Here is a 14,338-nt window from a genome sequence, read left to right as displayed (position 1 = left end):
TTCCCAACCAATATTCGACAACACAAATACAACGCTGAAACAACTTGCTTTATGACGACGTTTAATCAATGTAGGGTTCTGACGGTGATTTGAACTTTGAAATTTGGTCATTTCCCAACCAATTTTCTACAACACTCACTATATAATGTTGAAACAACATGCTTTTTGACGACGTTTAATCAATGTTGGGTTCTGACATTGGTTTGACCATTGAATTTTGGTCACTTCCCAACCAATATTCTACAACACAGATTCAACGTCGAAACAGCATGCTTTTGGGCTACATTTAATCAATGTTGGGTTCTGACGTTTATTTGACCATTGAAATTTGGTTATTTCCCAACCAATATTTTACAAAACTCACTATACAATGTTGAAACAACATGCTTTTTGACGACGTTTAATCCATGTTAGGTTTTGACGTTGATTTGACCATTGAATTGTTCTTATTTTCCAACCAATATTCTACAACACAAAATACAATGTTGAAACAACATGCTTTTTGACGACGTTTCATCAATGTTGGGTTCTGATGTTGATTTCACATTGAATTTTGGTTATTTCCCAACCAATATTCTACAACACTCACTATATACAATGTTGAAACAACATGCTTTTTGACGACGTTTAATCCATGTTGGGTTCTGACGTTGATTTGACCATTGAATTGTTCTTATTTTCCAACCAATATTCTACAACACAAAATACAATGTTGAAACAACATGCTTTTTGACGACGTTTCATCAATGTTGGGTTCTGACGTTGATTTGACATTGAATTTTGGTTATTTCCCAACCAATATTCTACAACACAAATACAACGTTGAAACAGCATGCTTTTGGGCCACATTTAATCAATGTTGGGTTCTGACGTTTATTTGACCATTGAAATTTGGTCATTTCCCAACCAATATTCTACAACACTCACTATACAATGTTGAAACAACATGCTTTTTGACGACGTTTAATCAATGTTGGGTTTTGATGTTGATTTGACCATTGAATGTTGGTCATTTCCCAACTAATATTCTACAACACAGATTCAATGTCAAAACAACATGCTTTTTGACGACATTTAATCAATGTTGGGTTCTGACGTTGGTTTGATCATTGAATTTTGGTCATTTCCCAACTAATATTCTACAACACAAATACAACGTCGAAACAACATGTTTTTTGACGACGTTCCATCGATGTTGGGTTTTACGTTGATTTGACCATTGAATTTTGGTTATTTTCCATCCAATATTCTACAACGTTGAAACAACATGCTTTTTGACGACGTTTAATCAATGTTGAGTTCTGATGTTGATTTGACCTTTGAAATTTGGTAATTTCCCAACCAATATTCTACAACACTCACTATACAATGTTGAAACAACATGATTTTTGACAACGTTTAATCAATGTTGGGTTTTGATGTTGATTTGACCATTGAACGTTGGTCATTTCCCAACTAATATTCTACAACACAGATACAATGTCAAAACAACATGCTTTTTGACGACGTTTAATCAATGTTGGCTTCTGACATTGATTTGACCATTGAAATTTGGTCATTTCCCAACCAATATTCTACAACACTCACTATATACAATGTCGAAACAACATACTTTTTGACGACGTTTAATCGATGTTGGGTTTTACGTTGATTTGACCATTGAATTTTGGTTATTTCCCATCCAATATTCTACAACGTTGAAACAACATGCTTTTTGATGACGTTTAATCAATGTTGGCTTCTGACATTGATTTGACCATTGAATTTTGGTCATTTCCCAACCAACAACATGGCTCCAAGGTTGGACTCAATTTACAAATTTACTATTTTGCAACGTTGTTTCAAAGTCAGTTTTAAAGGACATGTACGTGCAATCAACATTGTATCAATGTCTTGTGCCTGCTGGGTTAATATCCTTTATTAGGTACACCAATCGTGTGTAATTCCACAGCAATCAAGTGAGAGTTTCCACTCTGTTTCCATTCATGCTCATGTCATTGTGCTGTGCAGTCCCTGGCATGGACCAAGGTCCGGGAAGCCGAAAGACGGACTCGGTGTGTTTGTGTTGGCACATGCAGCGCGAGCCAAGGCAACAGTGGCATTACGTGGTGTTTGGACACCCACGGCCGGGGGGGATCTTACCGCTGCGCAGGCTGCTGTGTGTGGACAGCTGCAGGGCTCTCTCGGGGCAGTTCCAGCGGTCCCATGCAAACTGGTACTTGCACTCCTCGATGCCACTCTGGGCCCCCGCTGCCACGCTGCTGGAGTAGATCAGGTACGCCTAGGACGTGACGCAGAGAATAACAGTCTTGTTACTTTTAACCAGGAAAATGTCAACGTAGGATGTTTGTCGTGATCTCAGGTGACAATTAGTGTTAGTTTGGGGTATTTTGTTTTATTTCCTGTCCATTTCCTGTTTCCATTTCTTGTTTGCCTCCTTTTGCCACTATTTTCCCTGGCTTTTTTCAGAATGCTTTATAAGCCAGCCCAGTCCTCCGGATCATCGTTTGGATTTGGTGCACCCATTCTGTTTGTATCATTGTGTTTTGTTTTGTTTTCTTCTTCTAAAATGTGCTTTCTCTATTCTTCTCGTGCACTTGGTTTTGTCATTAAATACATTTTACCCGCGCTTCGCCTGCCGTATCTGCATCCCGGGGTCACACTTCAATCTACGACATGAAAGTGTTATATCACGATTTCACTTACCAAAATTATCACATATTATTATCACGGTATTGTTAAATATATGTTCCGGAAACACTCATACACACTGAAATAGTCAACCAAGTTGTATTCTCAAAATACATAAATAAACACAATATACTTTTTTTTGGCAGAAGAAACATCAAATTTAGTTCCGGGTTATAATATCCATTGAATTAAAAAAATTATTCATCAAAAACCTGTCAAAACTGAGCAGTTCAATTGTATCACTGTTGGTGTGCAAGCCAGCCAAGGAAGATAAACTGTTATCTAAACAGCCGACATTTATCCATGAAAATATGGTGAAGCAGCTGAAAGTAGATACTGCAGAAGTCCACTCTCCAAAGTAAATACTTTACATTATTCCCAGCAGGCTTAAGACATTAATACAACGTTGAGTATACATACATGGTTTTTTTTTAAACTGACTTTGAAACAATGTTGCAAAATAGTTGTATTTGTAAATTGACACAACGTTGATGTCTAACGTTGGATCAACGTTGTTGGTGGAGAAATGACCAAAATTCAATGGTCAAATCAATGTCACAACCTGACATTGAATAAACATTGTCAAAAAGCATGTTGTTTCAATGTTGTATTTGTGTTGTAGAATATTGGTCGGGAAATGACCAAATTTCAATAGTCAAATCAACGCTAGGACCCAACATTGATTAAACGTCGGCAAAAAGCATGTTGATTCAACGTTATACTTGAGTTGCTCAACGTCAGGACCGAATTCAACAAGTTCTCAACGTTGTTTTCATGTCTTGTATGTCTTAAAATTCACATGTTGTCAATATTCAGTGTTTTATCATTCATAGTTAATATTGTAAATCCCACATTCTTTATTTTCATGTACATTCTGGGTGTCTCATTCAGTAAAAAAAATGTAAAATTCCATTCCGTTTTTAAGACGGTCTGTCATAACGTTTTTAGCATTCAATCAGACATTATTGTGAGGTTTTGTATTAGTGTTCCTAAAAATCAGATATACCGGCCCCCAGACCCATTTTTTTCTCTAAATTTGGCCCCCCGAGTCAAAATAATTGTCCAGGTCTGCCTTAATACGTATTACCCCTGACCAAGTATATATATATATATATATATATATATATATATATATATATATATATATATATATATATATATATATATATATATATATATATATATATATATATATATGAGGCACTGCTTGGTTCCTCATTGAGCTGCTGTGACTTAGATTACCATAGTAACTAATTAGATTACCATAGTTACTAATTAGATTACCATAGTAACTAGTATATCATGCAAAAGCGCATATTCCAACCATTGAAATACTTTGTATAGTTCAAGACTTACAGTCATTTGAAAACATCACTACACATCATAATGGCAGCTACACTTTCCGTCTTAAACATCTAATACAATTATTTGGGAATGTCCGGCGGGCCAGATTGAAAAGCTTAACGGGACTTAATTTGCCCAGGTGTGTATTAAGGTCTACTTTACAATATATCAGGGGTTTATGACTACAGGTTAATCATTATTTTAAGACTTTAAAAGCCTTTTTAATTCTTGAGCCCGTGCATAATTGGCTCTATTGCCACTTTCTTGTTAGGAAATACTTGCCAACCTTGAGACCTCCGATTTCGGGAGGTGGGGGGTGGGGGCGTGGTCGGGGGTGGGTCGGGACGTGGGGCGTGGTTGGGGGCGTGGTTAAGAGGGGAGGAGTATATTTACAGCTAGAATTCTGAGTATTTCATTTATATATGTATTTATTTGGAACATCCTACAGGCTAATTGGGAACAGGTGGGTGCCATGATTGGGTAGACAAGCAGCTTCCATGAAATGCTCAGTCATTCACAAACAAGGATGGGGCGAGGGGTCACCACTTTGTGAACAAATGCGTGAGCAAATTGTTGAACAGTTTAAGAACAACATTTCTCAATGAGCTATTGCAAGGAATTTAGGGATTTCACCATCTACGGTCCGTAATATCATCAAAAGGTTCAGAGAATCTGGAGAAATCACTGCACGTAAGCGATGATATTACGGACTTTCGATCCCTCAGGCGGTACTGCATCAAAAAGCGACATCAGTGTGTAAAGGATATCCCCACATGGGCTCAGGAACACTTCAGAAAACCACTGTCAGTAACAACAGTTCGCCGCTACATCTGTAAGTGCAAGTTAAAACTCTACTATGCAAAGCCAAAGCCATTTATCAACAACACCCAGAAACTCCGCCGACTTCGCTGCGCCTGAGCTCATCTAAGATGGACTGATGCAAAGTGGAAAAGTGTTCTGTGGTGTGACGAGTCCACATTTCAAATTGTTTTTGGAAACTCTGGACGTCGTGTCCTCCGGAACAAAGAGGAAAAGAACCATCCGGATTGTTCTAGACGTAAAGTTGAAAAGCCAGCATCTGTGATGGTATAGGGGTGTATTAGTGCCCAAGACATGGGTAACTTACACATCTGTGAAGGCGCCATTAATGCCGAAAGGTACATACAGGTTTTGCAGCAACATATGTTGCCATCCAAGCAACGTTATCATGGACGCCCTTGCTTATTTCAGCAAGACAATGCCAAGCCACGTGTTGCAACAGCGCGGCTTCGTAGTAAAAGAGTGCGGGTACTAGACTGGCCTGCCAGTTCCCATTTAAAAAGTGTGGCGCATTATGAAGTGTAAAATATGACAACGGACTGTTTAACACGAACAATGGGAGACCGGGCTTTCCGCTCCGCCGCTCCCAGTCTGTGGAATGCTCTCCCTGACCACCTGAGGGCACGACAGACTGTGGATGCTTTTAAAAAGGCTTAAAAGCCTTTCTTTTTAAAAAAGCCTTTTTTTTTTTAGATGTATGCATACTAGTTATAGCCATACTTGCCAACCTTGAGACCTCCGATTTCGGTAGGTGGGGGGTGGGGGGTGGGGGGCGTGGCTAAGAGGGGAGGAGTATATTTACAGCTAGAATTCACCTAGTCAAGTATTTCATATATATATATATATATATATATATATATATATATATATATACTGTATGTATATATATATATATATATATATATATAGCTAGAATTCACTGAAAGTGAAGTATTTTCTTATATATATATATATATATATATATATATATTTTTTTTTTTTTTTTTTTTTTTTATATATATTAATATATATATATATATATATATATATATATATATATATATATAGCTAGAATTCACTGACAGTGAAATATTTTCTTATATATATACGTATATATATATATTTATATATATATATATATATACGTGTATATATATATATATATATATATATATATATATATATATATATATATATATATATATATATATATATATACTGTATATGTATATATATATATATATATATATATATATATATATATATATATATATATATATATATATATATATATATATATATATATATATATATCAAGAGGGACAGAGACAGTGCATGTGGATCACATGTTACCATGGAGAAAACATGGAGAGACTGGAATGTAATAGAGTGATCTATGTTTGTCTGTTGCCATCTCCTGGTGAATGTTGGCTATAGCGTACTGGGGTTACTTTTTGGTTGGCCAACGATTTACGTGGTGTTGCGCACCTGACGTCAAGTGTGTGAGTCTGTTCTGAAGTCTACAGTAAAGAGACGTACTTCATCCCCTCGCCTGTTTATTGCCTCCAACTCAATATATTACAACAACATTGCTCCATGCGGACCCTCCAGGTCCGCATGGAGCTGGAGGGGGCGTGGCCTCCAGGTCCGCCTGAATTTCGGGAGATTTTCGGGAGAAAATGTGTCCCGGGAGGTTTTCGGGAGAGGCGCTGAATTTCGGGAGTCTCCCGGAAAATCCGGGAGGGTTGGCAAGTATGGTTATAGCTATTTGGCTGTTCTAGTTTTTATTTGTATTTATTTCTTTATTATCTTTTTATTTATTTATTTTAATACACTGTAGCACTTTGAGATTGTTTACTCAATATAAAGTGCTTTTTACAAATAAAATCTATTATTATTATTATTATATTATTATTAGCAACTCAAGCTGTACATCAAGCAAGAATGGGAAAGAATTCTCCCTGAGAAGTTTCAAAAATTGGTCTCCTCAGTTGCCGAACCTTTACTGAGTGTTGTTAAAAGGAAAGGCCATGTAACACAGTGGTAAAAATGCCAACTTTTTTTGCCATTAAATTCGAAGTTAATGATTATTTTCCCCCAAAAAATTAGTTTCTTATTTGGAACATTAAATATCTTGTTTTTGCAGTCTGTTCAATTGAATATAAGTTGAAAAGGATTTGCAAATCATTGTATTCTCTTTTTATTTACCATTTACACAACCTGCCAACTTCACTGGCTTCGGGTTTTTGTATTTTTGCACGGCAGTTTGCTATAAACGTGAACAAAAACAAGCCGCATTTTTGCAGGAAATTACTTAACCGGGCACCCCTTTTTTTTGGCCACGTTTAAAAAAGCCTCAGAGTGCTCGGCCTCTCTCTACTTTTACCCTCTGCTCTGCTGCTTGTTGCCACCGTGTGAACGATAATATAACTAATATGTCTCAAGTGGCCTTTTGCTGAGATATTGCACCTCTCTCACACAAGAGGCCCGGCTCACTAATGATGACCACCCACTAAAGCAGAGGCTGCCCCCTTGCCTCTTATACCTCTTAACACATTCACCCGCAAGTACACACACACACACACACACACACACACCCTCTCCATAAGGTCAAGTGTATACACAAGAGGGGTAGGAATGACAAAGGCTACAATGGCTGCATGGATCCCAACATGTGTTGCATGTGCAGACAGGAAGGTGTATATGTAACACACACAAAAGGTGTTTTCTCTGCCGGGACGGATGGGGAAGGGGGGAGATCAAAAGAAAGTTGGCTTACCTTGGGTCCGGTCATCAAGAAATTATTCACTGACCTGGAAAAGGAGACAGATTATTCACTGAAGGAAGCTCAGTGTCCATAACAAATTCCTGCGGCTAACATCTCTCATTAGGGCTCCACGCTGCAGGAACATGTGAGACTGTGACACTCACACTGCAATAATGGCCCTTTTTTTGGGGGGGGGGGGTAAAAGTGAGGCTTGTTGGGGTTGGGGGGGTTTGTCACATGCAACTACAAGATGCAGCAATAAGAGAACATGCACAATCATCTGTTAAGTAAAAATAGCAGGAATAATAAAAAGAAAAGCGGTTCAAAGCTGCATTTTTTTCTTATTTTGCATGCATGTGAAAACATTTTATAGACATAAAGGTGACAATAAAGTCAAAATAAAAATGTGTAATTAATTAGGTCGGTAGGTCTTTATTGTCATTGCACAAGTACAAACCCCGTTTCCGTATGAGTTGGGAAATTGTGTTGGATGTAAATATAAACGGAATACAATGATTTGCAAATCCTTTTCAACCCATATTCAGTTGAATGCACTACAAAGACAAGATATTTGATGTTCAAACTCATAAACTTTATTTATTTTTTTGCAAATAATAATTAACTTAGAATTTCATGGCTGCAACACGTGCCAAAGTAGTTGGGAAAGGGCATGTTCACCACTGTGTTTTTAACAATACTCAATTAACGATTGGGAACTGAGGAAACTAATTGTTGAAGCTTTGAAAGTGTTGTTATTGGAACTACCGTAGTGGTTCACAGAGTACTGTTGCTTGTTATTGTCAGTCATTTTTGGTTGGTTATAGTTGTTTCATATCAAAAATCGGACAAAAGATCAAAAGGTAAACCAGTTTTTTTCCTCCTTAAAAACATTTATTTTACATTTATTATATAATTTTATAATAGAAAATGTGCTTAAAATTATGGATTGTATACTCTTGCTTGTTATTGTCACTAATTTTTGGTTGGTTTTAGTTGTTTTTTGTCCGTATCAAATATTGGACAAAATATAAATTCCCAACAATGAAGGTAACCCAGTTATTTTTCTTCCTTAAAACATTTATTTTACATTTATGATATCATTTTATAATAGAAAATGTGCTTAAAATGACGGATTATTTACTATTGCTTGTTAATTTTTTGTTGGTTTTAGTTATTTTTTTGTCCATATCAAAATTTGGACAAAATATAAATCCCCAACAATGAGTAACCCAATTATTTTTCTTCCTTAAAACATTTATTTTACATTTATCATTTTATAATACAAACCCCGTTTCCATATGAGTTGGGAAATTGTGTTAGATGTAAATATAAACAGAATACAATGATTTGCAAATCCTTTTCAACCCATATTCAATTGAATGCACTACAAAGACAACATATTTGATGTTCAAAATCATAAACTTTTTTTTTTTTGCAAATAATAATTAACTTAGAATTTCATGGCTGCAACAGGTGCCAAAGTAGTTGGGAAAGGGCATGTTCACCACTGTGTTACATCACCTTTTCTTTTAACAACACTCAATAAACGATTGGGAACTGAGGAAACTAATTGTTGAAGCTTTGAAAGTGGAATTCTTTCCCATTCTTGTTTTATGTAGAGCTTCAGTCGTTCAACAGTCCGGGGGTCTCCGCTGTCGTATTTTACGCTTCAGAATGCGCCACACATTTTCGATGGGAGACAGGTCTGGACTGCAGGCGGGCCAGGAAAGTACCCGCACTCTTTTTTTTACGAAGCCACGCTGTTGTAACACGTGCTGAATGTGGCTTGGCATTGTCTTGCTGAAATAAGCAGGGGCGTCCATGAAAAAGACGGCGTGTAGATGGCAGCATATGTTGTTCCAAAACCTGTATGTACCTTTCAGCATTAATGGTGCCTTCACAGATGTGTAAGTTACCCATGCCTTGGGCACTAATGCACCGCCATACCATCACAGATGCTGGTTTTTTAACTTTACGTCGATAACAGTCTGGATGGTTCGCTTCCCCTTTGGTCCGGATGACACGATGTCGAATATTTCCGAAAACAATTTGCAATGTGGACTCGTCAGACCACAGAACACTTTTCCACTTTGTATCAGTCCATCTAGATGATCTCGGGCCCAGCGAAGTCGGCGGCGTTTCTGGATGTTGTTGATAAATGGCTTTCGCTTTGCATAGTAGAGCTTTAACTTGCACTTACAGATGTAGCGACAAACTGTATTTAGTGACAGTGGTTTTCTGAAGTGTTCCTGAGCCCATGTGGTGATATCCTTTAGAGATTGATGTCGGTTTTTGATACTGTGCCGTTTGAGGGATCGAAGGTCACAGTCATTTAATGTTGGTTTCCGGCCGTGCCGCTTACGTGGAGTGATTTCTCCACATTCTCTGAACCTTTTGATGATATTATGGACCATAGATGTTGAAATCCCTAAATTTCTTGCAATTGCACTTTGAGAAATGTTGTTCTTAAACTGTTTGACTATTTGCTCACGCAGTTGTGGACAAAGGGGTGTACTTCGCCCCATCCTTTCTTGTGAAAGACTGAGCATTTTTTGGGGAGCGGTTTTTATACCCAATCATGGCACCCACCTGTTCCCAATTAGCCTGCACACCTGTGGGATGTTCCAAATAAGTGTTTGATGAGCATTCCTCAACTTTATCAGTATTTATTGCCACCTTTCCCAACTTCTTTGTCACGTGTTGCTGGCATCAAATTCTAAAGTTAATGATTATTTGCAAAAAAAAAAATTTTTATCAGTTCGAACATCAAATATGTTGTCTTTGTAGCATATTCAACTGAATATGGGTTGAAAATGAATTGCAAATCATTGTATTCCGTTTATATTTACATCTAACACAATTTCCCAACTCATATGGAAACAGGGTTTGTACAACGAAACTTTGTTTTCAGCACAAACCCGTTCAAGATTAGACAAACAAACAGGGTTACAGAACAGGAACGCTGATGGGTCGCCACAAGGCGCCCCCGTAAAAGATGGGGGAAAAAGGTAAAACGCTGGGGAAGGATGAGTAAAAAAAATACAATCTAGACTGGTCTCCTAAGGGGGCCCAGTCTGGAGTGGGGAAAAAACCTCCATAGCAAAGTACATATACATATTACAAGGCACATCTCGAGATATCTAGCAACAAAGGGAAGGGAGTGCGGGGTCATGTTGGTCGGCCGCAGCTCTCGGCGCTGACCATCCTTTCATCACCCCTATGGGATTTGCGTAATTAATGAATTTCATTCTAAACAGAACAAATATAATAGTTGTCATAACTGTCCAGACTTCAATGCTTAAAAATGCAATAATATTAATTAGTATATCAACGTTTGCTGTCTTGAGTTTGCCTTAGAAATATATCATAAAATAAGTGTAAGGTTTACAAATATATGAGAATGTTTGCTGTCATAATTTTGACTTGTTGTCAAGTGCATCTGTACTGTAAAGTTCAAATTTGAATGACAATAAAAGGAAGTCTAAGTAAAAAAATATATAGCTGACCCATTAAAAATTATTAAAGCAAAATTAATTTACTTGGCTAATTAAAGTTGCTTTTAATATTTTCACTTCACACTATTATTTTATTACATTTAGCTTTTAGTCAAACTTGACTTGGTTCACTCTACTTTGATGAATTCAACATTTTTAGAAAAATCCATTTAAAATACTCAACGTTTTTCCAAAATATTTCATTCTTAAGTATATTCAATATATATTTGTCATTATTGTTTTTATTAATTGAATTAATTTAATGGAGGATATGGACGTTATAGGTAGAGCAAAGGTTCATATATTTTCAATATGTTTCTCAATATGTATTGCATTTGTAAGTATTTGGTCTAATAACTTCATTTTGGATTAAATTAGGCACTTTTTTAAAGACAAAAATCATGACAGCAAACGTTCTCATATTTGAGATATATTTGTAAACCTTGCACTTAGTTTATGATATTCCTAAAGCAAACTTAAAACAGCAAAATATGAAATATTCGTTAATATTTATTGCCTTTTTAAGCATTCATTCGAAAATTCGTTGAATTTGATTTGAATTAAATTGTTAGACCTTTTGAAAATGTCCTTCAGATTAATTTGAAACATGTATTTGATTCGATTGGCATACTGTACATTGAAAATAGTTTCCTTAATTTATCATTAATTTAAATATTTTGTTTCTTAAAAATAATAATTCAAGAATCAAATCATTCGGAATGCATCTTTCCAGTTAGAATTGTTTTTTTTCGATTTTTAGAATAGTGTATATAAAAAAAAAGTTTAGTATTATCTAATTTTTTTAAAGTTGTATTTTCACACATATAAAATTCTATATTAAATAGAAATCGTAAGTGAATTTACAAAAGTTAATTCTAATTTGTTCATATTTATTGCATTTTTAATCATTTCATTTCTATTTCGTTTATTTTAATTTGAATTGAACTGTTAAACATTTTTTTAATTTCCTCAAGATTAAGAAAGTAGACATGCATTTTTTCCAATTCGAAATATTTATTAGATTTTTAGAATACTGCATAACAAAAATATGTGTTTTTATTAGTATTTATTATTCGTTTCTCAAAATAATAATATATTAATTAAAATAAAATTAATAATAATAACTAAAACATTATTGAAATAAAAAACACTAATCGATTTTTTTAAAGTTGTGGTTTAATGTATATACAATTATATATTAAATCAAAAAATCGTAAGTGAATTCACAAAAGTTAATACATATTTGTTTATATTTATTGCATTTTTGATCATTTGATTTATATTTCGTTGAATTTTTGTATTTGAATTTAACTATTCAACCTTATAAAAATGTAAATAAAAGTAAATGTGCATTTTTCCAGTTTGAAATATTCATTAGATTTTTAGAATACTGCATAAAAAAAATATTTATTTTTCATCTGCATTTATTATTCGTTTCTCAAAATAATATAATATTAGTTCAAATAAAATAATAAACAAGTACTAAAACAATAATTAAATTAAAAAACAACACTAATCTATTTTTTTTTAAAGTTGTGATTTTATGTATAGGAAATTCTATATTAAAGAAAAAATGTGTAATTTGTTTATATTTATTGCATTTTTTATCATTTGATTTATATTTCGTTTTAAAAAAATTATTTGAATTGAACTGTTCAACCTTTTTAAAATAAAAAAAGTAAACATGCATTTTTAATGCAGTTTGAAATATTTATTAGATTTTTAAACTACTGCATAACAAAAATATTCTCGATGTATACTCAAAATAATACTATGTTAATTCAAAGAAAATAAAGAATAAACAATAGCTAAAACAATATTGAAATAAAAAACACTAATCTGTTTTTTTTTAAGTTGTGGTTTTATATATAGGAAATTCTATGTTAAATAAAAAATCGGAAGTGAATTTACAAAAGTTATTATATATTTTAGTATATTTATTGCATGTTTGATCATTTTATTTATACTTCGTTTAAATGTTTTAATTTGAATGTATTTGTTCAACCTTTTTAAAATAGAATAAAAAGTGAACGTGCATTTTTCCAGTTTGAAATATTTAATATAATTTTAGAATACTGCACAACAAAAATATTTAAAATTAATTTGCATTTATCATTCCATGCATCCATCCATCCGTTTTATACCGCTTGTCCTTTATTATTCGTTTCTCAAAATAATAATATATTAATTAAAAGAAAAATAATGAATAATAAAGAATAACTAAAACATTATTGAAATAAAAAAAAACACTAATCTATTTGTGGTTTTATGTAACCTGACTGATGAATTACACATTTTTTATTTAATATAGTATTTCCTACACGTAAAACCTAAGATCCTTGTAATCTGGCGAGAGTCAGGTTAGGTTTTATGTATAGGAAATTCTATATTAAATTTAAAAAAAATGTAATTGATTTATATTTATTGCATTTTTTTTATCATCTGATGTATATTTCGTTTAAAAAAAAAAAAGTATTTGAATTTAACTGTGCAACCTTTTTAAAATTTAAATAAAAATAACTCTGCATTTTTTTTCCAGTTTTAAATATGTATATATTTTTATGCATTTTTATATTATTTTTAAAAACATTTTTCGCTAAATAATTTGCTAATTAAATTATTCGGATATTTCCAGTTTAAGATATTTATTGGCTTTTAAGGCAAACTGTATATTAAAATTATTGTATTTTTTTATTATTATTCGTTTCTCAAAATAACAATAATTAATACAAAAATAATTTCAATTAAATAACAACAACATAATATTGAAAAGAAAAATGACTAAATCAAAAGTTGCTTTAACAACGAAATGAAGGCCTGCATCCAGATCAAAAATTAAATATACAAATGAATTTACAGTCATAAAAACATTCCAAAATATTGCACGTCGCCATAGTTTGCAGGGTCGTGATATTTCTGCAGAAAGTTCCAAAAAGCGAGGAGAAAAAACGGGGACTCACCAGCAGCAGTAGGACCTCATGTGCGCCAGGAGGATGAAGATATAGAAGCCAACCTCCCAATGCATGAACATCCTGACAGACAGGTGACAGACAGACAGGTGACAGACAGGTGACAGACAGGTGAGTCTGCAGACACCGACGTGGAGGAGGCGAGTGGACACTGAGCGTGGAGAAGAACACGCATGCAAACTCCACCATGGAGGATGGGGGGGTTGGGAGGGTCGGGGGGGCAGGGGGGGGGGGGGCGTTCTCTGAAATGGAGCTCCTCTCGTCCCCAACAAGAG

At 34.4% G+C, this 14,338-nt stretch overlaps 1 protein-coding gene across 1 annotated transcript in view; it reads right to left on the bottom strand.

Annotated features, from left to right (window-relative positions):
- Positions 1 to 14,125, bottom strand: part of wnt8b (wingless-type MMTV integration site family, member 8b) — a 34,345-nt gene extending 20,220 nt beyond the window's left edge. Inside the window, exons 1-3 of the mRNA XM_061933409.1 lie at positions 14,055 to 14,125; positions 7,613 to 7,646; positions 2,143 to 2,281 (exon numbers count right to left, since the gene is read on the bottom strand). Coding sequence (XP_061789393.1) covers positions 2,143 to 2,281; positions 7,613 to 7,646; positions 14,055 to 14,125 — 244 coding nt within the window. The remainder of the gene's footprint in view (positions 1 to 2,142; positions 2,282 to 7,612; positions 7,647 to 14,054) is intronic.
- Positions 14,126 to 14,338: the final 213 nt, after the last annotated feature.

Source organism: Nerophis lumbriciformis, linkage group LG02 (assembly GCF_033978685.3).
Source record: "Nerophis lumbriciformis linkage group LG02, RoL_Nlum_v2.1, whole genome shotgun sequence".
In the NCBI taxonomy this organism is placed as follows: Eukaryota; Metazoa; Chordata; class Actinopteri; order Syngnathiformes; family Syngnathidae; genus Nerophis; species Nerophis lumbriciformis.
This window is presented reverse-complemented; position numbering and strand designations above follow the sequence as displayed.